This window comes from Narcine bancroftii, chromosome 3 (assembly GCF_036971445.1).
Source record: "Narcine bancroftii isolate sNarBan1 chromosome 3, sNarBan1.hap1, whole genome shotgun sequence".
In the NCBI taxonomy this organism is placed as follows: Eukaryota; Metazoa; Chordata; class Chondrichthyes; order Torpediniformes; family Narcinidae; genus Narcine; species Narcine bancroftii.
This window is the reverse complement of record NC_091471.1, coordinates 155776787-155803685: the sequence shown is the minus strand read 5'-3', so window position 1 is coordinate 155803685 and position 26899 is coordinate 155776787. Positions and strand designations below refer to the sequence as shown.

Below are 26899 nucleotides of genomic sequence, written 5' to 3'. Positions count from 1 at the left end.
CTCAGAACACTGCAGATTTCTTTGAAAGGATATGGAAAATAAGAAATACTTTGAAGATTTGGATTTCTTGACTGAGTCTGTTTAAGTCCATGACATTCGCAAAGTATATTTATTTACCAACAAGAGGCTCAAAATTATGATGAAGTTAACTAACCTCAAGTCATTGTCGGGGATGGCTGATTTACTAGGTCAGTGCACTGCTCAGCTACTGCAACAATACACAATTGATGACCTCACTCATGGTGGTAGTGATGCAGTTCAGGTATCTCAATCCACAGTTTTGCATGCTTACAAATTTAAAGTCACCGCCAAAACAGGTAAAACTCTTAAATTGTCTCTGTGGGAGCATTTCTCTGACAGGACCTTTTTGTGAAATGTGATCCCATGTTTATCTTCACCAGCTATGAATGGAAAACAGGCAAATGTTTGATACTAGGAGGGTTCCAGCTGCTCAGTCAAGGGCAAGTACAACAAACAAGCAAGATTGATTTACCTGCTGGTATCGCTACTGCATTAGTGTCTTTATTTGTCATTGCTTTCATCAAAACTGCAAGATTTACCATGGAATGAGTGAATATTTTGCACATGAGTAAAACCACATTATATTGGATGCATGGAAAAAGCAGACTGTCCACCATGGTCATCACAAATGGTCATGGGGACATAGGAACCTAAGAAACAGGAACAGGTGTGAAACAAAAAAGTCTGCAGATGCAGTGATTGAAGTATAAACACAATGGAAGAGAAACTCAGCAGATCTGTACATGTAAATATCTTGATGAAGGACTCAAGCCCAAAACATTGGTTATGTATCTTTATCTCCACTATATAAAGTGGATACTGGAATTTGACCTGCTGAATTTCTCCAGCATTTTTAAAACAGGGGTAGTTGTTCACAAGGTTAATCAAGCCTGACCTGTCAATCACTAAAATAGCAGCTTGTCTTCTACATCAATTCCACTTTCCCATCATTAACCTAAATTACTTGATTCTTTCAGTATCCAAAACTCAATTGATCTTAGTCTGAAGTTCCCCAAGAGGTGAGAATTCAGAGGTTTATGAAGCAAAGAATTCCACATGCATTCACAATCCTCTGAATGAAGGAGTCTTTCATCATTTTAGTTCTAAATTACCAATAATTCTCTCTCCAAACTGTCATGGAAATTATCTCTGTATCAATTGTCGAGAATTCTCTTGATTTCAAAGAAGTCAGATGTTATTATTTTAAACTTTAAGAAATATTGTCCAAGTTTATTTAGTTTCTTCCTGTAACACTCCTCTAATCCCACAAGGTAATAAAGCAAACCTTGTTTGCACAATTTCCCACTAGGAAAATAGACAAAAAAGTATCCCATTTTTCAGGGATGCTCTCACCAAGAGCTTATATTGTGACAGAATAGATATGTTTTTGGGAGATAAATTGGAGCAGGGTTTTAGTGTAGGTCACATACAAACACTTTAAAACATATCTTATTTAAAATACTGGAGTTATGCTCATGCTAGCCATGTTATGGTCAATAGTCTTTGCAAAAGCATTGGAGAGTGCCCAAGAAACTTCACTAATGGATTGTTGTTTACAAAAAGGCAACAGATAAAAGAGCTTGTCAGAGCCGCATTCTGTCTAGAGTGGAACTTGCTGTTCTAGGAGGGTCATGTGGTTTTGCAAGCAGAGAGAGAGTAAAACAGGTTTTCTCTGTGTGTGAGAGAGAGCAAGATCAGTTCTACAGTGAGCAGCAGCAAATGGGACTGGAACAGGACAAATTGGAAAGCTTGTGGAAAACCCCATTTGGAAGACAGGTTGTGAGTACTTAGTTCAGGCTGGTCAAAACCTTTTGGATCATGCAAGAGGAGAGGATTAGCTGGCTAATATTTCACTTGGAATTAGAGAGAGAAAAAAAGAACTCTGTGGTGACCTGAAAGAAAGTTTATCATCTGGAGAACCCTGAGGGGGCAAGTTTCTTTAGCAAGACACTGAAGTGGCTGATTAAAAAACAAATCAGTTGTGGGTGTCAGCGTACAACAAATCTCTCTGAAAACCGACAAGAACTTTCCTGAGCAGTAACCATTTACCTTTCAAGTGCCAAAGCCTGGTGAACTCTATAAATGTTAAATTCTGTGCACAGTATGAGAATTCCCTGCTACCAGTGAATTTGGAGGAATGAGAAAGTGAGATTGGACTATGAATCAAAGACCTTTTCTGTACTTACACACACATTACATACATGTGCGCTTAGAATTAGAAGGGGGTTAAGTTAGGTTAGTTAAGTCAATAGTGATAAGTTAAAGTGTGATTCTGTTTCATATTTAAAGATAATTAAAAGCAACTTTTGTTTAAGTAACCATTTGTCTTGGTGAATATCTATTGCTGCTGGATTTTGGGGTCCTCTGGGCTTGTAACATTTTATGGGGACTCATCCTTTTGGATTGAAAATTTGAGTTTTTGATATTTATTAGTTAATTGTTTTTTTTTCAAATTAATTTAAAACTTGTGTGGAAAAACACCAGCAATGGATGTTGATACATTTTTGTTATAACCATCACTTGCAGAGCTGCAGAGCAAGAGAAAAAAAGGAACTGATGGTTATTTCTAAGACATTAAAGCTGACTGAAGTCAAGCATTGGATGAGGAAAATACAAATACAGAGGATTATAGTGAAATATTATATAGGTGAGGGAAAATTTGTTGAGAAAGACTCAGAAAATTTTCCAGAGGATAGATCTGTTGAATTTCAATTGGAATTGGAGAAATTGAGAGTGGAAGAAAAAAGAGAAAAATGGAGGGTGGAAGAAGAAAGAGAAAAACGGAGAGTGAAAGAGGAAAGTGAGAAACAGAATTTTGAGTTGCAGAGACAACAATATGAGGCTGAAAAACAAAGAGAAGAGGCTGAAAAATGGAGGATATATGAGGCAGAGGAATCTGAAACACAAAGAAAATATGACTTGAAAAAGATTGAAAGGGACAGACAGTTTCAATTAGAGAAGTTAAAAATTGAGATGGAGGGGAGTAAGAGAATTGAAGCTGTAACTCCTGGTGAGAGGTTTTTGACTAGTTGAGATGCAAATCTAGTTTCTCCTTTTGATGAGGAAATTATAGATACATATTTTCAGCTTTTTGAAAAGGTTGCTGAGAGCTCAAGATGGCCAAAAGAAAAATGACCTCTTATGCTCCAAAGTATATTGAAGGGAAAAGCACAAATTGCATACACTAGTTTGACTACAAAGTAAGTGGCAAATTATGATACTGTTAAACAAGCAGTATTGAAAGCTTATGAGTTGGTTCTAGAAGCTTACAGACAAAAATTTAGGAGTTTGGTGAAAACATGGAACCAATCTTATATGGATTTTGCTCTGAGAAAATCTGTATGTTTTGACTATTGGTGCACCTCAAAAGGAATAAATAATGATTTTGACAGGTTGAGAGAAATTAATTGAGGAAATTAAAAGGTGTGTTCCAAATGAGATTAAATTATACCTGGATGAGAGAGACATGGGGACAAGGCAGCAAACGGCTAGATTAGTGGACGAATTTGCCCTACTTCACAAAAATACATTTCAGAATAGTGAGCATTTTCAGAGGGTTAATGTGGAACAGGTTAATAACCCTGTTCAGAAGGTTAATGTGGAGCAGGTTAATAACCCTGTTCAGAGGGTTAATATGGAACAGATTAATAACCCTGTTCAGAAGCTTAATGTGGAGCAGACTAGTAAACCTGAAATTAAGTCTGGGGAGAATGTCAAGAGAAAAGGTGGTAAGGTGGGAAAGGACAGAACTTCTGATTTTGTATGTCATTTTTGTAAGAAACCTGGTCACGTTATTGCGTATTGTTTAGTATTGAAAAAGAGACGAGAAAAGGAGATTTTACCAGAAGCATGTATCCAGACAGTTGAATTTAAGGAGAGCAGATGTTCTAAACCTGGTAAGGGTGTCATGGATGTTTTCAAACTTTTTGTGTCAGAGGGCTTGATTTCAGTAAAGGAAGGAGAATCACAGGTTCCAGTTAAAATTCTTAGAGATACTGAGGCTGCTCAGTTACTGTTGTTGGAAAATGTTTTAACTCTTAATCAGAAGACTGACACAGGGGAGACAACTTTGATTAAAGGTGTTGGAGGTGAGGTAGAGTCAATATCTCTTCACAACATAGTGCTGAATTCAGAATTAGTTAAAGAATTAGTTGTAGTAGGAGTAATTTCAAAGATACCCATGCAAGGAGTCTCGTTTTTATTAGGGAATGATTTGGCAGAGGATAAAGTTGGGTCAGTTATGAGATTAACAAATCGGCCTAGTAAGGATGAGGTAGAAGAGGATTGTGAGATATATCCTGCATGTACTGTTACAAGATCTTTGTCTAAGAAAATGATGAGAGTTGATGAAGATCCAGTTCATAGAGAGTTGCCCAGTGCTTCTGATATAGTTTTGAAAGAGCATGGTAATTGTGAGAGTAAGGATTTCTCTTTGTCAAGGAAAGAGTTAATTCAGCAACAGATGACAGGTACAGATCTTACTGACTTAAGGGACAAAGCAGTAAGTGAATAGGAGATTAAAGAAATGGCTGGTGGATCTTACTTGAAGGGTGAATTGTTAACGAAACATTATTTAGAGGATAAAGGTAGTGGAAAACGATCTGTATCAGAGGTGTTAGTTGTTGACAGGGTTAAGGAAGCTATGGATCATAAGATTATGGAAACTAAATCTTGGAGGATAACCTTAAAGAAACCATGGTTCCTGTGCGCCTGTCTAACTCAGCAATTTTGGAAAATTTGGAAGAAAAGTTAGGTCATCTTAAGTCACAAGAACAGATGCAGTTAAAAGAATTAATTTTGAAATATACAAATTTGTTTCATGATGTGCCAAAAAGGACATCAGTGATTTATCATGATGTACACGTGGGAGAAGCAAGTCCCATAAAACAACACCCATATAGATTAAACATTCAGAAGAGTAAAATCATGGATCAGGAGGTAGTATATATGAAGAGAAATTATATTATTAACCTTTGAACTCAGATTTGAGTTCTCCTTGCATTCTGGTACCGAAACCAGATGGAACTGTTAGGTTCTGTATAGATTACAGGAAGGTTGATTCAGTAACTAAAATAGATGCTTATCCTATTCTGAGAATAGATGACTGTATTGATAAAATTGGGAGAGCTAAATTTCTTAAGATGGATTTGTTGAAGGGTTACTGGTGTATGCCTTTAACTGAAAGAGGAAAGAATATTTCAACATTTGTAACTCCATCTTGTTTATGAGCATAATGTGCTACCTTTTGGCATGAAAAATGCCCCTGCAACATTCCAAAGGATGATTAATTTTGTAATCCAAGGGTTAACACGTACAGATGCTTATATTGATGACTTGGTCACAAAAAGTGAGACATGGAAAGAACATCTAAGGGAATTGGACAAATTGTTTGCAAGATTATCCAAAGCAAACTTAACTGTTAATTTAGCAAAATGTCAATTTGCAAATTCCAGTGTAACATACTTAAGTAACGTAGTTGGTCATGACAAAGTTGCACCTATTCAAGCTAAAGTGAATGCAATTTCTGAGTTTCCTACTCCCAATGGCAAGAAAGCAGTGAGAAGGTTTTTAGGAATGGCAGGATATTATAGGAAATTTTGCTGAGGTTGCTTTTCCTTTAACCAATCTTTTGAAGAAAGAAGAGAAATTTGGGCAGACTAAAGTTTGTCAGACAGCTTTGGAAAATTTAAACATAGAAAATAGGTGTAGGAGTAGGCCATTTGGCCTTTCAAGCCTACACCGCCATTCATTATGATTATGGCTGATCAGTACCCGGTTCCTGCATTCTCCCCATATCCCCTAATCCCCTTGGCTACAAGGGCCAAATCTAACCTACACTTAAATATTGACAGGGAACCGGCCTCAACTACTTCCTGTGGCAAAGAATTCCACACATTTACCACTCTCTGAGAGAAGAAATTTTTCCTTATCTCAGTCCTAAAATAATTCCCCCTTATCCTTAAACTATGGCTACTGGTTCTGGTTTTTCCCAGCATTGGAAACAACCTTACTGCGTCTAGTCTGTCTAAACCCTTAAGAATTTTATGTTTCTATAAGATCCCCCCTCAATCTTCTAAATTCCAGAGAATACAAGCCTAGTCTATCCAACCTTTCTTCATATGCGAGTCCCTCCATCCCCAGTATCAGCCTAGTGAACCTTCTCTGTACCCCCTCCAAGGCAAGGATATCCTTCCTCAGATAAGGTGACCAAAACTGCACACAGTACTACAGGTGTGGTCTCTCCAAGGCACTGTACAGCTGCAGCAGGATCTCCTTTATCCTGTACTCAAATCCTCTCGCTATGAACGCCAAAATACCATTCGCCCTCCTCACCACCTGTTGCACCTGCTCGCCCACTTTCAATGACTGATGCACAGCAACACCCAAGTCTTGCTGCATCTCCCATTTTCCTAAACAGATACCATTTAAATAATAATCCTCTTTCCTGTTCTTACCTCCAAGCTGGATAACCTCACATTTATCCACATTATACTGCATCTGCCACATCCTGGCCCACTCGCCTAACTTGTCTAAATCACCCTGCACTCTCCTAGCATCCTCCACACAGCTAACCCTGCCACCCAACTTCGTATCATCTGCATGCCATTATCCTGTGTTAAAACCTCCTGATTTTGATAAACCTTTTACTGTAGCAGAGGATGCTAATGAGGGAGCAGCAGGTGCAGTTTTATTACAAAAACATAATGAAATTGACCATCTAGTTGCCTACTTTTCAAAAAAAAAATCAATGTTCATCAAAGGAACTATTCCACTATTGAGAAAGAACTGTTATCTATAATATTTGCTCTGCAAAACTTTGATATCTCAGTACCTCTCATGAACCAATTGTGATATTTACTGACCATAATCCTCTAGTGTTTTTGAATAAAATGAAGAAAAAAACAGAAGATTGTTAACCTGGAGTTTATTATTATAAGGATATAATCTGCAAATTAATCACATCAGAAGCGCAAATAATGTGATAGTCGATTGTTTGTCAAGATGTTAAAATTTATCATGTATAGAAATATATACTCTCAACATTGAGATACTTTATCTCAACATTGAGATGCTATATATTGTGTTTTGTTATCTCTTTAGTGATTTTAAAGACAGTTTAGTTATAACTGAATTTTAACTCAAGAGTTAAAATTCCTTTGAAGGGGAAAGTGTGACAGAACAGATATGTTTTTGGGAGATAAATTGGGGCAGGATTTTTAGTGTAGGTCACATACAAACACTAAAACAAATCTTATTTAAAATACTGGAGCTCTGCTCATGCTAGACATGTCAGGGCCAACAGTCTTTGCAAAAGCTTTGGAGAGTGCCCAAGAGACTTCACTAATGGATTGTTGTTTACATAAAGGCAACAGATGAAAGAGCTTGTCAGAGCCGCATTCTATGAGGGTAATGTGGCTTTGCAAGCAGAGAGAGTAAAACAGATTGTGTGTGTGTGTGTGTGTGTGTGTGTGTGTGTGTGTGTGTGTGTGTGTGTGTGTGTGTGAGAGAGAGATGAGTTCTACAGTTAGTAGCAGCAACTGGGACTGGAACCAGACAAGCTGGGAAACTTATGGTAAACCCCATTTAGAAGACGGGTTGTGAGTGCTTAGTTCAGCCTAGTCAAAGCTCTTGTTCATGCAAGAGGAGAGGACTGGCTGTCTTATGTTTCACTTGGAATAAGAGAAACAAAAAGGCCCTCTGTGGTGACCTGAAAGAAAGTTTATCATCTGGAGAACCCGGAGGGGGCAAGTTTCTTTAGCAAGACACTGAAGTGGCTGATTAAAAAAGGAATCAGTTGTGGGTGTCAGTGTACAATGAATCTCTTTCTGAAAACTGACAAGAACCTTCCTGAGTGGTAACCATTTACCTTTCAAGCACCAAAGCCTGATGAACTTTATAAATGTTAAATTCTGTGCATAGTATAAGAATTGCCTGCAACCAATGCATTTGGAGGAATGCAAAGTGAAATTGGACTGTGAATCAAAGAACTTTTCTGAACTTACATACACATTACATACACGTGGGCTTAGAAATAGAAGGGGGTTAAGTTAGGTGAGTTAAATCAATAGTGATAAGTCAAAGTGTGATTCTATTTTCATGTTTAAAGATAATTAAAAACAATTTTTGTTTAAGTAACCATTTGTCTTGGTGAATATCTATTGCTGCTGGGCTTTGGGGTCCTCTGGGCTCATAACAGTATAAATAATCTCAGCAATAATTTTACCTTTCTACCCTAATATTCTTGCAATAAACCTATTTGCATTTCTCATTCTTTTTGTGGGTTTTCCTGTGATTTGTGTACAAGATCTCTCTCTCTCTCTCGGAGTATCAACAGTTATTACTTGCCTACAAATATTCTATTTACTTTAATTCAGTGGATTATCTCACATTTGTCCACAGTCATGTTTCTCATCTAGCTTTACAGTACCTATATGTGGTAAGTATGCAAACTTGGAACAATTATGCTTAGTGCCTTCATCTAACTAACAAATATTTAAATATCAAAACATTAAGCATTGATCTGATTAGTTTTTCAATCTTAAACCCTGTCATTTGAAACATCCTTATGTTTCAGCATGTTAACCAATCTTCATTGCATATATTCCCCATTAAATGTGAAAGCCCTGTGGTGCAATAGCCTCCTGTATGCCACTTAATCATGTCTTCTTAAATTTCAAATAAATGATATCATTCTCTTCCTGCATCAAATGAACATTTTCTTCTTCACACTGCACGTGTCATTCCAAAATATCACACATGTTCAAAACCTGAAAAAAAAACTCTCCTCCACTTCTGCCACTAGGAGGAAGGTAATTATATTGAGGGAATTTGCCAGCTAAGCTTCTCATTTCTCCTGCATTTTCTTTTTAATATTAATCATTTTAAAATCTTCACTTGCATCAGTCCAGGTACACCAACAAATTTTGAATACTTTGGTGAGTCCTCAACTGTGAAGGTAGACACAATATATTTGTTTAGAATCTCTCTCTATGTCCTTATTCCTTTACCATGTAACTAGAAGCTAGAGACCATAGCAGAGTTGTGTTTGAAAATTGATATAACCTGCAATGAAATGTACCTGTGACCTTCAGAGTATGACTACCGTGAACTGCAACTGGTCACTTCAAGGCACAAGTCATCTTTGCAGCCTTGATGTAAATTCTGTCTCAGGGCCACAAGGGATGCCATTAATTCTTTGGTCATGCTCTCAATGGCAGTCAACATTTAAAACCCACTTTCAAATTCTCCCAGGTCAATCTGGTCTTAACCCTGCTATGCCAACCTGGGAGTCCTGCAAAATAAAGCCTGCATCCTAAGGTCCTACCCCAGCATTGCAGTGGTGTTCCACCTCCACAACTCTCTGATTTGAAATCTAATTTGAATCTCATCTCCCCTAGCATGAATCCCCAAGGAGAAGGCCACCTCTCTCCACAGGGAATGATGCCTCTTACTCATTCTGCTATTGCCCTGATCCTTAAGCAAAGTGCCACTTCCATCATTCCTGATCCTAAGGTAATAGTATCCATTTATTCCCAGATCCCTGATGCCCAATTCAGAACCCCAGCCACATGACTTGCTTGCAAAATAATTTGCATACAGTGGACACCAACCAAAACTGTCATTCTTCCGCTACATCCACATTACCCCAGCAAAACCATTTGGGTGGACTTGAATTTCTTGGCAAAAGTTCTTATTCTAATTTTGAGTAATTTAGCATGGAGGAAGTGAAAAAGAAAAAAAAACTCAATGATCTTCTCATTTCAGAAATTAGGTGTAAACAGTTTCATAACCCAAGACATGCACATAGCAACTGCTTGCTGAACTAAAGTTCTAAAATTTTATTGCAAATTTCAGAAACAAAATTACAGTTACTCCAATGCAGGAAATCCAAGAATATGAGGAACCAGGAGCAGGGATAGGCTTCCAGGCCCCTCAAGCTTTATCTGCCATTCAACCTGATTAAGGCTGATCGATGCTGGCTTTAACTTCTCTTCTGCACTACCTCTACTTGTGCTCCACTTCACCAAAACCTTACCTCCACACTCTGGCCTCTCCAACCATCCACCTCCCTACTCTGACCTCCCCAACCTTCCATCTCGACTCTCTGACCTCCCAAACCCTCAACCTCCTCCACCACACCAATTCCACCTCTGACCCCTGCTTGGTCTTTACCATCCCCTCTGACCTTCCCCTCTCTGAGTCAGAGCGCATGATCTCCAAAAGAGGCTTTGTCCCCTCTGCTCACACCTTAATGAATTTCACACACATCACGATGCCGGTCTTTTTCCATCACCTCCATCTCCAGGCCTACTTCCACAACTGTAACTTTCCACCCACCCACCCACCATCCAAGACCCCCTTCTCCTGCTTTAAGCCTTCTTCCTTCTTTTGGTCACCTTATCCTGGGCAGCTGCCCAATCTGGATCTTTTTATTTCCAATTGTCACCAAGCCATCAACTACCTCAAATTCATCACTCCCCTCTCTTATTCTCATCTTACCTCCTCCGAATGCTCTGCACAATAATCCCAACCTTATCATCAAACCCACAGACAAGAACAGTGCTGTTGTTGTCAGGAGCACTGACCTCTACCTTGCTGAGGCCAGACAAAAGCTCTCAGGCACTTCCTCCTGCTTACCATTTCCATAGGACCCAACCACAGCTCATCTAGCTATAGTCTCCAACACCATTTCTAACCTCATCATCTCTGGTCACCTCCCTCCCACAGCCTCCAACCTCATTGTCTCCCATCCACATACTGTCAGGTTCTACCTTTTATCCAAGATACATAAACCCAACCATCCGGGTAGACCCACCGTTTCCGCTTGCTCTTGCCCTGCCGAACTAGTTACATCTTATCTTAACTCTCCTGGGGAGGTCCAATCCCTCCTCTCCTACATCTGCGATATCTCACATGCCCTCCATCTCTTCAATAACTTCAGATTTCCTGAATTGAACTGCCTCATTTTTACTACTGATAACCAATTCCTTTAAAACTCCATATCCCATTGAGAAAGTCTCAAAGCACTTTGCTTCTTTCTGGACAAGAGGCCCAATCACTCACCCTTTGCCACCACCCTCCTCCACCTGGCAGAACTTGTCCTCACTTTTAACTAGTGGTTCTCAACATTTTTCTTTCCATTCACATACCACTTTAACTATTCCCTATGCCATAGGTGCTCTTTGATTAGTAAGGGATTGCTTAAGTTGGTATGTGGGTGGAAAGAAAAAGTTTGAAAACCACTGTTTTAATCATACCTAATTGACTCATTATGTGCACATTCATAACTCCAAAGGAAATGGGTCAATGACTATTTTTCTCAAGCAAAATATTTCAGTAACAATTGGGTCTAGAGCAGTAATTCTCAACCTTCCCTTCCCACTCACATACCACCTTAAGCAATCCCTTACTAATCACAGAGCACCGATGGCGTAGGGATTACTTAAAGTGGTATATGAGTGGAAAGAAAAAGGCTGAGAACCACTACTCTAAACAACTTCTCCTTTGATTCATCCCACTTCCTTCAAATCAAAGGAATACCCATGGGTATCCGCATGGGTCCCAGCTACGCCTGCCTGTTTGTGGGGTTTGTGGAGCAAACCGTGCTACAATCCTACACAGGCCAGGCCCTTCAACTCTTCCTCCGCTCTGTTGATAACTACATTGGGGCTGCTTCATGCACCTAGGATGAGCTTGTCAATTTCATTCACTTCGCTGCCAACTTCCACCCCAATCTCAAACTCACCTGGTCCATCTCTGACAACAGTCTCCCCTTTCTAGATCTCTCTGTCTCTGTCTTGAGAGACGAGCCTTCCACCGATGTATTTTACAAACCCCACCAACTCCCATAACTACCTCCACCACACCCTGTCCCCTGCAAGGATTCTATTCCCTTCTCAGAATTTCTCCATCTCTGTTCCCAATGATGGGGGAGACGAGGACTAGAGGGCATAGTTTAAGAATACAGGGTAGGCCCTTCAGGACGGAGATGAGAAAGCATTTTTTTACCCAGAGAAGTGTGAATCTGTGGAATGCTCTGCCACAGAGGGTGGTAGAGGCGGATTCGCTGACTATGTTCAAAAGAGAGTTAGATAAGACTCTTGTGGGTAACGGAGTTAAGGGTTATGGGGATAAGGCTGGAAAGGGGTACTGATGGTAATGATCAGCCATGATCGAAAATGGCGGTGCTGGCCCAACGGGCCAAATGGCCTACTCCAGCTCCTATTGTCTATTGTCTATCTGTTCCAACGATGAGGTCTTCCAGACCAGGTCATCTGAGATGTCTACCTTCTTCCACAAATGTGGCTTTTCCTCTGCCACCATCAACCCAGCTCTCCATTTCCCATTTATCTGCCCCGGCCCCCTCTGCCTTCAGACGCAACCAATACAGGATTCCCTTTCTCCTTGCCTACTACCAAACTAGTCTCTGCATCCACCACATTATCCTCTGGAATTTCTGGTACTTACAACAGGATCCCACTACCAGACACATCTTTCCCTTTCCTCCCCTCTCTGCCTTTCGTAGGATCTGTTCCTTCTGTGACTCCCTCGTACACTCATCCTTCCCTACCAATTTCCATCCCCCACACCCCGCCTTAGCACATTCACCTGCGGCCATAGGAGGTGCAACACATGCAACCACACCTCCTCCCTCACCACAGTCTGGGGCCCCAAACAGGCTTTGCAAGTGAAGCAACACTTCACTTATGTATCTGCAGTACTGATTTACTGCATTTGGTGCTCCTTTTGTGACCGGGCACAGACTGGGAGATCACTTTGCTGAGCACCTTTGCTCTGTCCGCACCAGTGACAGGGACCACCCAGTGCCCAACTATTTCAGTTTTACACCCCACTCCCATGTCAGTCCATTGGCTCTTGCACTATCCCACCAAGACCACCTGTAAATTGGAGGAACAACACCTGATCTTTCATCTGGGCACTCTCCAGCCAGATGGCATTAACATTGACTTCTCCAGTTTCTGATAACCTGCTGTCCTTTCTCCTTCCTTTCCCTCTGTCTTATTTCCCTTAACGCTTCACCCCCTTCCCTCTCTATTCACCTAGCCATCCTTCCTCTCCCGCTTACTGCGGTGCCCATCCCCCCCCCACTTCTCCACATATTACCTCCTGCCTTTGGGACCGTGCTCCTCCCCCCACCCTCCTCCCTTACCTCTTTATTCGGATGCCTGCCAACAGTTTTCCCATATCTTGATGACGCCCAAAACATCGGTTATGTATCTTTATCTTTGCTATATAAAGAACACTGTTTGACCTGCTGAGTTTCTCCAGTGTTGTGTTTTATATCATTACCTTCGTCTTTCAAATATTTACTATGTCAAAGTACAAAGTTTGATTTATTGTCAGAGAACATACATGATATTACATATAACCCTGAAATTCTTTTTACAGCAGGCCAGTAGAATTTCTACTATTCATTAGTACAAACTGGCCTTAGTGTCCCTGTTAGATTAATGTTTGGTTATTTGGGGTTTTTTTAGGTTAAGGTTAAGTCTGGTATACATACATACATATACAAAAGAGAGAAATGCAAACAAGGAAAGAAATGTAACAAACTGACTGTGCAACACATATTAAAAAAATCAGTAGTAGGTCAGCGCGGTTAGCGTAGTGGTTAGTACAATGCTATCACAGCACTAGTGACCTGGGTTAGAATCAGCCACTGTCTGTACGGAATTTGCATGGTTTTCCTCCAGGTGCTATGGTTTCCTCCTACCTTCAAAAGAGTACGGGCGTTGTTGGCTATTTGGTGTATTTGGGGGGGTTGGAACAGACTCATCATCTGTACATCTACATTTAAACGTTTAAATAATGTGAAAAGTAAGAGTCATTAAATGAGTCTCTGATTGAGTTTGTTGTTGAGGAGTCTGATGTTGGAGGGGTAGCCACTGCTCCTGAACCTGGTGCTACAAGGCTTGAGGCACCTAGACCTCTTTCCTGATGGCAGCAGAGAAAACAGTGCATGTCCTTGGTGATGTGGAACCTTGATGATTACTGCTGCTGATGGCTGCATTCCTTGTAGATTTTCTTGAAGGTGGGAAGAGTTGTGCCTATGTCCATTTCCTTTGGCCGGGCTTTCTGCTCAGATGTATTGGTGCCCCCATACCAAACTATGTTGCATTCTTTCCACTATAAAACAGTAGAAGTTTGCCATGGCTTCCAATGTCATAACAAACCTCTACAAATACCTGAGGAAGTAAAGGCCTCCAGGATAGTGTCTTAATTTAAATTTTCACACCCTCTCCACTCTGATCCCCCAATTATACACTTCTGGTTTTCTCTTCCCAAGGTCCACAATCAGCTCCTTGGTTTTTGTAACAATGAGTGTGAATTTGTTGTTAGTACACCACTCAACCAAGTTTTTAATTATCCTTCTGTATCCTGACTCATTGACCTCTTTTATACAAACTACTACCATGATATCCTAAATAAATTAGTTCATGGCGTTGTTGCACCAAGCCACACAGTCATAAGGCCCTTTCACTCCAGGCCTCCACCTGGAGGCTGGCCATATGCATGGAAGGAAAATATAAATTTACCTTTCATGGAGCAGCCCAAAAAGACTCCTCCTGCTTTACATTCATGTTGAGTGGCACCTCGTAGTGCCCTCCAGAGCCGATGGAGGCAGGGTGACTGGTGCTGTGGTGCCACCCATCATATATACATGGCAGAGCAAGGGTTGTCTTCCCTACCCAAAATCCCCCAGGCAACTGGAACCCCTCTGTGTTTCCCAGTTCAGTTCCAGCTGCAAGGGAGATTATGGGTAGGGAAGATGGCCATTGTTCTGCCATGTTTTGAGCTGCCTGAAAACCTGAAGCGACCTGGTGAGGTGCTGCAGTGGCCGGTGGGGCTATCACAGCCCACATTGGTCACGCCCTGATGGTCCCTGCCCGGACGGCCCCCACTGGCTGCTCCTGCCTTGATGACCCCCACCTTGACAGCTTCCGTCAGCCACCCCTTCCCTGACGGCCCCCGCAGGCCACCCCGACCTGACAGCCTCCGCCGACTGCCCCTGACCTGACAGCTCCCACCAGTCACCCCTGTCCTGAACGGTTCATGGAGGGAGAGGGGTGAGTGGGTGGGAGGGTGAGGGAAGATGAGTCACTGGCTGACAGCACCATCGCAATGTCATCAGTCCACCCCTAACCAACCACTTGCAGTGGCTGTACATTCATTGTGCTCTGCTGATTATCCTTCCGCGAGAGGGATTGGAGTTGGCACTTTGTTGGTAGAATCATAAACGGCAATGAGGAAGTGTACAGGAGGGAGATAGATCAGCTCATTGAATGGTGTAATGACAACAACCTTGTGCTTAATGTCAGCAAAACCAAGGAGATGATTGTGGACTTCAGGAGGGAGTCAGGGGAACACAGCCCAGTCCTCATCAAGGGCTCTGTGGTGGAGAGGGTCAAGAACTTCAAATTTCTGGGTGTCAACATCTCCGAGGATCTGTCCTGGAGCCTCCACGAGGATGCAATCACAAAGAAAGTTTTTGAGATCCCTGAGGAGGTTTGGTATGCACCGAAGACTCTTGTAAACTACAGGTGTACCATGGAGAGCATTCTGGCTGGTTTCCTGGCAAGGATGCACCAACTCTCAGGACAAGAAAAACCTCCAGAGGTTTGTTAGCTCGGCCTGCAACATCACAGGCAGCAGACTTCACTCCATCAAGGACATCTACATGAGGCAGTGTCTCAAAAAGCGGGCTCTATCCTAAAGACCCCCACCACTCAGGCCATGCCCTCTTCATCCTGCAACCATCAGAGAAAAGGTACAGGAGCCCAAAGATGAGCACTCACCAGCACAAGGGCAGCTTCTTCGCAGACTTCACTCCATCAAGGACATCTACATGAGGCAGTGTCTCAAAAAGCGGGCTCTATCCTAAAGACCCCCACCACTCAGGCCATGCCCTCTTCATCCTGCAACCATCAGATAAAAGGTACAGGAGCCCAAAGATGAGCACTCAGCAGCACAGGGGCAGCTTCTTCCTGAATAATCAATGAACCAAAGATACCGCCTTACTTTTCGTGCACTATTCTTGTTAATATTATTTTATTTTTACAGTAATGTCGTAAGATGGTTATAATATGCATGTCTACACCACCATGATGCTGTTGCAAAAGACCAAATTTCATGATTTGATCAGGACAATAAATCCTGATTCTGGTAAAGGGCATCCTGATGTTTGCATCTTCGCTGGTCAAAAGTTCCAAGGTTTTATGTTGAGCCAATGAGGTGACACCTGCTGCTACAGTAGGAAATTGGAGTGAAACCATGTCACCACTCAAACAGAAGCTCATATGCTTAAATGCCAGCTTCTCAAAACACTTCATCACTGTGGATGTGAGATACCACACTCTTCTTGTGCACTGTTATGATTGACACCTGTTTGAAAGAGGTGGGTTCCCCACACTGACAGAGTGAGATGTTGAAGTTATCCATGAATTCATTGGCCAGTGAGTCGGCACAGGTTTTCAGTATTCAGATGGATAATCCATCTGGACCAGATGCTTTCCTTGGGTTCACTATCCTGAAGATAGCCCGCACATTATCTTCGGATACTGACAGTAGAGGACCATCAGAGGACATGCGGATATGCTGTGGTTCTTCCTAGTTCTGGTGGTCAAATCAGGCGTAGAGGAATTGAGTTCATCTGGGAGTGAAACTTTGCTGTATTCCATTGCACCAGATGTGGCTTTGTAGCAGGTTATGTCTTTTAGGCCCTGCCACAGCTGTCAAGTATCCTTCATAATTTCCAATCTCGTCTGGAATCTTCTCTTCACCTGGGAATGGCTTTTTGAAAGTCATACTTGGTTCTTGTGCAGTGCTCTGGATCTCCAGACTTAAATGCCTGTGATATGACTCTCAGCAGGTTCCAGATTTCATTGCTCACCCAGAGTTTCTGGTTATGAATAACCTTGAATGATTTGCTGAGAAAAACATCCAAAGCTGTTTTGATAAAACCTGTAACGACCTTAGTGTAATCATTCAGGTCCTCAGCTGAATTCTTCAACACTGTCCAATCCACTGACTAAAATCACCAATTATGTTATGTAGTGTATCAACGATCAAGCCTCTACCAGCCGTCAGGGGCAGAAATGCAGAGATTCCCCACCCTCTGAAAGAAGAAATTTCTACACTTCAGTTTTAAATGACCAAGCCCTGATTTTGTAGCTTTCTTACCTTGTCCATGACTCTAAGTGAAAACATGTCCAACATGTTAGGATTTTACATGCTTGAATCAGGTTACCCTCTTGATTAAGGGCATCCATTAATTGACCTCTCATGCAGCTTGTGTAACATTTACACATTCTCTCCACAATGACAGGTTTTTCATAGATGCTGTTTACATCCGGTACCGCACAGATGGCAGTCTCTTCAATCTGAGGTGCCTGCAAGCTCACACCAAGACACAAGAGCAACTTGTCCGTGAACTACTCTTTGCAGACGATGCCGTTTTAGTTGCCCATTCAGAGTCAGCTCTTCAGCGCTTGACATCCTGTTTTGCAGAAACTGCCAAAATGTTTGGCCTGGAAGTCAGCCTGAAGAAAACTGAGGTCCTCCATCAGCCAGCTCCCCACCGTGACTACCAGCCCCCCCACATATCCATCGGGCACACAAAACTCAAAATGGTCAACCAGTTTACCTATCTCAGCTGCATCATTTCATCGGATGCAAGGATCAACAACGAGATAGACAACAGACTCGCCAAGGCAAATAGCGCCTTTGGAAGACTACACAAAAGAGTCTGGAAAAACTAACTGAAAAACCTCACAAAGATTAGCGTATACAGAGCCGTTGTCATACCCACACTCCTGTTCGGCTCTGAATCATGGGTCCTCTACTGGCATCACCTACGGCTCCTAGAACGCTTCCACCAGCGTTGTCTCCGCTCCAGCCTCAACATTCATTGGAGCGACTTCATCACCAACATCGAAGTACTCGAGATGGCAGAGGCCGACAGCATCGAATCCACGCTGCTGAAAATCCAACTGCGTTGGGTAGGTCACGTCTCCAGAATGGAGGACCATCGCCTTCCCAAGATCGTGTTATATGGCGAGCTCTCCACTGGCCACCGAGACAGAGGTGCACCAAAGAAGAGGTACAAGAACTGTCTAAAGAAATCTCTTGGTGCCTGCCACATTGACCACCGCCAGTGGGCTGATATCGCCTCAAACCGTGCATCTTGGTGCCTCACAGTTCGGCGGGCAGCAACCTCCTTTGAAGAAGACCGCAGAGCCCACCTCACTGACAAAAGACAAAGGAGGAAAAACCCAACACCCAACACCAACCCACCAATTTTCCATTGCAACCGCTGCAACCATGTCTGCCTGTCCCACGTCGGACTTGTCAGCCACAAAGGAGCCTGCAGCTGACGTGGACATTATCCCTCCATTAATCTTCGTCCGCAAAGCCAAGCCAAAGAAAAAGAAAAGGTGGGTAATAGGAAAATCAGGGAGTGCTGACTAGTGTTGGAGAGAGAATGAGTTACAGAGAAATAAGTGGGGGGGGGGGGGTGTGGGGGGGAATGAGACTGAAAGGAATGTTTGAGCATCCACAAAGATTTGATGGTCTGAATATCTACCTTGTAACTCATGTGAAATGTGAGTAATATACAAGTATCTAAAAATCTAAAGGTGGGCAAAAAGTTCCACAATTCAAATGCATTGAAAAATAAGAGGTATAAACAGTATATGGCTGTGTCTCTGGGCTTCAAAAAAAATGTGAATGACGAGTTGAAAAACATACAAATATAGTGCAAAAAAAACCCCAGAAAATTATAAGAATACAGAAGTGACTAAGTTGATTGACAAGTTAAAAATGTCTGTTTTGACAACAGATTGATGTCAAATGCTGGCCAATAAGCATCAATGTTTTTGATTTAATCAACAGAAATATGACAGACCTACAAGCTGGATCTTAGAACATTTGCTTGGATGTGCTCACTACAGTTGGCCAGGACTTTATTTTCACTCCCTGAAAGTTTACATATGTTTTGCAAGGGCTGAGATCACTGAGAGAAAGGAATGTAAAGGAGTATTGAAGAAAATAAAGATATCAACAATCACCAAGAAACAAAGTGAATTACCGGTCTTGTTGTTTAAGCAACAGCTCAGTTTTACTCTGTGATTCATTTTTCAGGCAGTCCAGTTCTTCACTCTAAATCCAAACAACATGGATTAAAATGTTATTATAATTATTGAATTTAACCAGGTAAGAATTCTGAACATTTTCTCCAAAATATTACACAATAAAATTGATTTTTTTATTGCTGGAAATATTAATTGACCTGAATTCCCCTCCTTAGCAAAATACCAAAAAAGTCACTCCAGTGTGTGAGGAAATCAAAGCACCCAGAGGAAACCCACACGGACACAGGAAGGACATGCAGACCCCACACGGACACAGGAAGGATGTGCAAACCCCATACGGACACAGGAAGGATGTGCAAACTCCACACAGGGACAGGAAGGATGTGCAATCTCCATATAGACACAGAAAGGATGTGCAAACTCTGCACGGACACAGGAAGAATGTGCAAACTCCACACAGACAGTGTGGATTTTTAGAACTATAAGGCAGTAGCTCCACTAATTGGCATTTTACATCTGATTAAAGCTCTGTAACAACAACAAAAACTATGTATTTGCAGTGCAGTTTAAACTGATAAAATGTTCCAAGGAGCCTTTCACAGGACTGTTATCAAATATAATCTTGCAATTATGTAATTTAGGGAGATGTTAGAAAATATTATAGATGCATCTTCTTCTCAATTGGATTTGTGACTTTCTTTCCCACAGACTGTGGTGATACAACCACAACACTGGCCGCACTCCCACCAGCCTACTGCAAGGGGAAACCACTGTACCTGCAGTTAGGCAACCTAGGAGGCTGGCCCCACCTAGCCGGCTGTCAATCACTGACCTGTATATAGACTCAAGTTGGCCCCTTCCGGGTCAGTCGGACATGTGGAGTCAGCAGAGGACAGTCAGGCACAAATAAAGCCATCAAGATATGACAACTGGTGTGTAGAGTTTTAAGTTGATCAAAGCCTGTAGTACAGTCTTTCTCATGTTTTGTGTTTGCTTGCAAATGCATCACAATTTAATCAACTTAAAATTTAAGACCCATGGAGAAGTTCCTCACCATTGAGAGGATGGATATTGACCCTCAACACCTGGACACCCTGACACACTTCGAGACCTGGAAGCATACAGTTGAGGCAATCATCCAGACACAGGCTGAAATTATCAACACGAACCAAAAGAGACTCACGGTACATCACATCAAACTGGGCCCCCGCGCTTTCCAGGCCATCTGAGACTGCATGGACTTCGAACCTGCAATGGCCATCCTGAAGGACATGTACGGACCCCCAACGAACAAGCTCTATGCCCGGTATCTGCTCAGCATCAGGGTACAGCAGCCTGGTGAGACAGCAGATGCCTATCTGGGGGCTCTGCGTGAGCTAGCTCATCCGTGCATAACCAAAACCAGAGTAACCAAAAGGAAGGTGTAGCAACTTGTCTGAGATGCCTGTGTACAAGGGTTGCAGTCAAGGGAGATCCGACAGAGACTACTGGAAGAAAATACTGTCTCCCTTATGAAGCTGCAGCCCACCATGTAGAACCCATTGATGCTTGATTTCCCCAAACTCTGGCCGCCAATGCCGATGGCTGCAGTCGCTGAGGGGCCCCACGTGGAAGAGACGATTGCCACCACCAATGCAGTCTGCTGCTGTAAGTACTGTGGGTCCTGGTGTGGGTCAGATAGGCACTCCTGAAAGAGCTGCCCAGCGAGGAACTCGCATTGCTCCTGATGCGGTAAGAAAGGCCACTTCACTAAGGTGTGCTTTTCTAGATCCACAGGTAGTGCTGCGGCCCACTATGATTAACCAGATGCCACCACATGCGAATACTGGGAAGCGCCATTACTCGGCCCACCACTTTCAGCCCGGCCACCACCCACCCCACCACTGTGTACTCACCATAGGCACCGCCACCTTCCATCACCTGAAGACATCACGTCCACCTGCACCAATCATGGCCTAACTTCCGGTTGAGTTGCCCAATTGCACCAACGCAATGTTCATCCATTGAGCACTGCCAACATGGGCCAGTTGCCTCCCGACCTCCTCAACTCACTCGACTCGCCAATGGGACAGTGTGATCAACATACGCACGTACACAACCGCGCACCCGCCACACCCCACGCCTCAGAGAGAAACCACTGGCTGCTATTCGCCACGACTATTGGGGAGCAGCAACTTGGACCCAGAGCTGGTCCTAGTGTCCACCACACTAATGGAAGGCATTCCCCATGGATTCGGGCCCTCGATGATGGACATCACTCTCAATGGGAAGGTAACAACATGCCTGTTTGATAGCGGTAGTACCTTCACTGAGAGCTTTGTGCACCCAAATATGGTCTGTATGCTGAAATTAAAGATATACTCCATGACCTTCTCTATCGTCTTCGCTGCCCAGGACCACTCTATCACGGCCCTCGGGTGCTGCTCAGTGGACCTGACAGTGGGGGTGGGGGGGAACATATCAAGGGTTCAGGCTTCTGGTCATGCCCAATCTCTGTGCCCCTGTCATCCTGGGGATGGATCTCCAGTGCCACCTCCAAAGCCTCACCCTTGCCTTCAGGTGCCCACTCCGCCCACTCATTATCCACAGCACAAAGCCCATCAACCGCCCCAGTCCACCTGCGGCCTCTCCACACTATGGGTCCCCCCTCCATCCCTCTTCAACTACTTAACACCAGACTGCAAACCCATAGCTGCCACTATTGTGTGGCTGACAGGACCTTTATCGAGGCAGAGGGGAGGCGGCCTCTGGTGGAAGGTATCATAGAGCCCAGCACCAGCACCAGCCCCTTGAAAGCCCAGGTCCTGGTTGTAAAAGGGGGAAAGCAAACCAAGGATGGTCATTGACTAGCCAGACCATCAACCATACATCCAGCTGGATGCCTACCCTCTGCCCAGAATTGCCAACATGGTCAATGAGATAGCCCACTAAAGGGTCTTCTCCATGATTGACCTGCAGTTGGCCTACCACCAGCTCCCCATCCACACCCAGAATATACCTTATACTGCTTTTGAGGCAGACAGGGGCCTCTACCAGTTCTGCTGGGTTTCCTTTAAGGTCACAAATGGGGTCTCCATGTTTCAGCAGGAGATGGACTGCATGGTAGATAGCACAATCTAAGAGCGACTTTCCCATACCTGGACAATATCACCATCTGCGGCCATGACCAGCAGGACCACAATGCCAACCTGAAGATTTTTCTCTGGACAGCTGAGGAGCTGAACCTCACTTACAACAAAGAGAACTGTATGTTCAGTACCACCTGCCTCGCCATCCTGGGTACATCTGGAACATGGTGTCATTGATCCCGACTCTGAATGCATGGACCCCTTAATTGATCTGCCCCTCCCTCACACACTCAAGGGCCTCTGCAGGTGCCTACGGCTCTTCTCTTACTACTCCCAGTGGGTCCCCTTTTCTCGGACAAGGTCCGTCCACTGGCCCAAGCCACCACCTTTCCCCTCCTCCCGATACCCAAGTGATCTTTGCTCACATCAGACAAGACATCACCAATGCCACATGTATGCCATGGATGAGGACACCTCATTTCAGGTGGAGTGCAATGTCTCTGATGTTGCTCTCGCTTCCACCCTCAACCCTACTGGTCCCACTACCTGGCAGGCAGGAGGTGTAACCTTCTTACTGACCAGCGTGCAGTGACATTCATGTTCAGCACCATCCACAGGAAAAAGGTCGAGAACGACTTCCCCAACGCCCTGTCCCTGACCTGCCACCTGGGCATCACGCACCTGTACCACTTCATTAAGTCCCAGAACCTTCCCTTCACCGTCTAAGAAGTCCATACCATGATTGAATCATGCAGGGTCTGTGCAGAATGCAAACCACACTTCTTCTGCCCACAACAGGCCCATATCATTAAGGCCACATAGCCCTTCAAGCGACTCAGCGTCGACTTCAAGGGGCCCCCACCTTTCACAAACAACAATGTCTATTTCTTCTCAGTCATAGATGAATACTATAATACCTTCGCCATCCCTTGCCCTGACACCTCCACTGCCTCCATTATCATGGTACTGATGCAGATTTTCACCATGTTTGGCTTCATGAGTGAGGAGCTGTGCCAGTACTTGACAGAGTGAGGCATTGCAGCTAGTCGCAAGATTAGCTACAACCCCTGGGGCAATGGGCAGGTAGAGCGTGAAAATGGAAGGCAGTCCTCCTGGCCCTGAGGCCCAAAGGCTGGTCCATTGACTACTGATAAGAGGAGGCCCTCCCCGAGGCACTCCATGCCATACACTCACTCTTGTGCATGGCTACCAATCAGACCCCTCACGAGCACCTTTTCTCATTTCCTAGGAAATCGGCGACTGGTGTCTTCCTCCACATATGGCTAAGGTCTCTGGGACCAGTGCTCCTCCGCAAGAACATGTGGACCTACAAGTCCGACCCCCTGGTCGAGCAGGTGCTCCTTCTTCATTCAAACCTGAACTACACCTACATCAGGTACCCCAATGGACGTGGGGATCTGGCACCACTAGGGACCCAACATCCCCACCACGCCCACCCAGGATCCCCAGGAGTCGACCCCCTCCCTCTGCCTCTCCAGAGAGCCCCACCCCTCACAGACCCACCACACACATACTCCCTCTTGCTGCCAGATACCACCCTTCCCACACCACCAGCCACCCTTGCCACACTGGTCCCAGCTGACTCTCAGGCAACCCTGTCCCCTCTGACCATTGACCAGGAGCCGATCCTGCGCTGGGTCTCAGAGTCACAGATGGCTGCCGGTCTGCCTGAACTTGTAAATACTACCAAGCGCCGAGGACTCATTTTAAGAAGGGGGTGAATGTGGTGATACAACCACAGCAATGGTTGCACTCCCACCAGCCTACTACAAGGGGAAACCACTGTACCTGCAGGTAGGCAACCTAGGAGGCTGGCCAGCTGTCAATCACTGACCTGCACATAGACTCTAGCCAACCTCTTCCGAGTCAGTAAGACACATGAAGCCAGCAGAGGGCAGGCTGGCACACATGGAACCATCAAGATATGACAACTGCTGTGTACATAGTTTAAGCCTGAGGTACAGTCTTGCTGCACCACAGCGCATCACATGGACTGCAATCAATGAGGATTGGTGACAGCACTTCTTCCATGATCATCCTTATGATCCTTATTAGTAGAGGACTGTACTTAGTCCTCTACTATACTCCTTCACTATGGTGCAAGAACAACAAAATGGATAAGTCAAAGGAACAATTGTGGACTTGTGGAGGATGAAGGTCGACCACATCAATGGCTCTGTTGCAGAGAGTGGAGAGCACAAATTTCCTTGGCATGCATGTAAGAGACAACCTATTGTGAACCCACAACACCTCCTCATTAGTCAGGAAGGCACAGCAGTGCCTACACTTCCAAAGGAGATTGAGGAGGGCAAGGCTACTGGCCACCATCTTGAAAACATTTTACAGCAACCCAATCTGTCTGACTGTATCACTGTGCAGTATAGTTGCTGCGAAGCATTTGACTGGAAATCAATACAGCTGATCATCAAAATGGCCAAGAAAATCACTGGGGTCTCCCTTTCCTCTGTTGATGCCATTCACTGGGGGGATTTTTTAAATAGGGCTCAAAGAATTATTGAGAATTCCCACCACCTATTTCATAGGATCTTTCACCCACTACCATTAGGAAAGAAGTAAAGGAGCCTGAAAATTAAGACTGCCATGCTAGGAAATAGCTTCTTCTCATAAGCTGTGAGATTGAGGAAATCTTGAAACCATGGGTCTCTTATGTGAAAGAAGTAAATTATTCTGATATATTTATGCACATATATTTATGCGCACGCGCACACACAAACACACACACACACACACACATATTTGTTTAAATGTGTTCACTGAATACAGTTTTTTTGCACAACCAATGAGTGGCAATTCTGCCTCACCCATAGGAAAAAGAATCTCAGGGTTGTATGTGATGTCATGTATGTAGTGTGACAATAAATCTGAAATCTGATTGATGAAAAATTCCTTTTGTTGCCCTTCCCCATCCTTACCAACCTCAACCTATCTATAACCCCTCACAACACAACATTGTGCAGGAGCAGTGGAGGAAAGAACAGAGCCAGACAGATACAATGGGATTATCAATGGAAGGAATGCTTGGAAGACAGAGCATGGGATAAGGATGTAGAAATGAAAACAAGAAACAAATGATGAAACCAAGGAAAGTATAAAGAGGAAGAGTAGAATTATTACCAGTAGCTGCTGAATGAAACAGGGTATAGTGATCGTGATCTGAAGCTTCTGAACTCAATGTTGAGTCCAAAAGAGGCTGAAGTGTTGATTCAATACCCCTTTGCACATCAAACTTTGTTCTCCCTCCTATGGTGCTTTTAGACCTGCTATTTGCTGTAAATTTCTGGGTTTTTTTTAAAGGAAGTATAAAGAAAGTGAAATGCACTGTTTCAGATCTATACTAAAATCATATCCACATGACAATGAACCACAGAACTAAAACATTACAAATCCATGTTACTCAAATGTATTCAATTAAGTTAGGTTAAGTAAGTCAATAGAGATAAGTTAAAGTTTGATTCTGTTTTCATGTTTAAAGATAATTAAAAGCAACTTTTGTTTAAGTAACGATTGGTCTTGGTGAACATCTATTGCTGTTTTGGGGTCCTCTGGGCTTGTAACTCTTGTCAGAAATGAATCCTGTGTTTGCTGCACTGTCTCCAAGGTAAATATATTCTTTCTGAAATAAGGAGACTAAAATCTGATGTAGATGTGCTCTCACCAAAGTCCTGAAATATTGTAGCAATACTTTTATACATGCACTCTAATGCTCTGACTAAAAAAAGTCAACATATCTTTTTCCCTTTTTATGCACTTGTTACACCTTAAAACTAAAATTATATGGTTTATGCATGGACACCAAACGGTCTGAAAATGTTTGATAATGAATTTATTGGCAACACATTCTATATTGTACATATGCACTAAAATTCTTTCTTGCTGCAGCAGAATAGATACTTCATAAAATAATTTATTCATTTGTCTCCATTTGAAAACATTTGTATTTATCATGCATTTTCCTCAAAGAAAATAATGTCACAATTTACATTATTACGTCCAATCTGTTACATGGGAATTGTGAAGGAACACGTAACCTCCCTGTCTGGAACTTTATGGATTGACCTACTTGTCTGAAACCTAGTTGGAAGTCGCATCACCTGTCAATCCAAATTGGACTCTGGCCACCCATTAGTGCCCACCTTACTGATAGTTCATTTAAATAATTTAAACTTAAATTTTAATTTTAAATTTAGATATACACCATGAGCCCATGCCACCCAATTAGAACACAGAATACAACATAGAACATGACAGCGCAGTACAGGCCATTCGACCCTCAATGTTGTGCTAACCCATTTAAAAAGTACTAAACCCTCCCTATCCCGTAACCCTCTATTTTTCTTACATCCATATGCCTGTCTAAAAGTCCCCTAAAGTTTCAGCCTTCACCACCATCCCTGGCAAGGGGTTCCAGATACCCACAATTCTCTGTGTAAAAAACTTACCCCTAATATCTCTCCTAAACCTCACTTTGTACACATATCCTCTGGTGTTTGCTACTCCTGCTCTGGGAAATAGATGCTGTCTGTCCTCCCTATCTGTGCCTCTCACAATCTTGTAGACCTCTATTAAATCTCCTTTCAGCCTTCTATGCTCCAAAGAGGAAAGTCCCAGCTCTACGAACCTTGCCTCATAAGACTGAGTTTCCAATCCAGGTAACAT

At 43.3% G+C, this 26899-nt stretch overlaps 1 protein-coding gene and 1 long non-coding RNA gene across 8 annotated transcripts in view; one reads left to right on the top strand and one right to left on the bottom strand.

Annotated features, from left to right (window-relative positions):
- LOC138757721 (coiled-coil domain-containing protein 158-like) overlaps nucleotides 1–26899 on the bottom strand; it is a 201327-nt gene that overhangs the window by 108564 nt on the left and 65864 nt on the right. For all 3 annotated transcript variants that reach the window (XM_069925480.1, XM_069925479.1, XM_069925481.1), the window contains exon 8: nucleotides 19130–19200. In XM_069925480.1, the coding sequence (XP_069781581.1) occupies nucleotides 19130–19200 (71 nt within the window). The remainder of the gene's footprint in view (nucleotides 1–19129; nucleotides 19201–26899) is intronic.
- Nucleotides 240–25561, top strand: LOC138757723 (uncharacterized). Of its 5 annotated transcripts, none has more exons than XR_011353855.1 (6): nucleotides 240–317; nucleotides 402–461; nucleotides 18934–19254; nucleotides 19349–21404; nucleotides 23451–23597; nucleotides 25201–25561. It is a non-coding gene; the product is annotated as an uncharacterized lncRNA (long non-coding RNA). The 5 variants fall into 5 exon arrangements; XR_011353853.1 differs by having other exon boundaries at nucleotides 402–688; XR_011353854.1 differs by lacking the exon at nucleotides 402–461 and having other exon boundaries at nucleotides 250–317; nucleotides 19349–20780.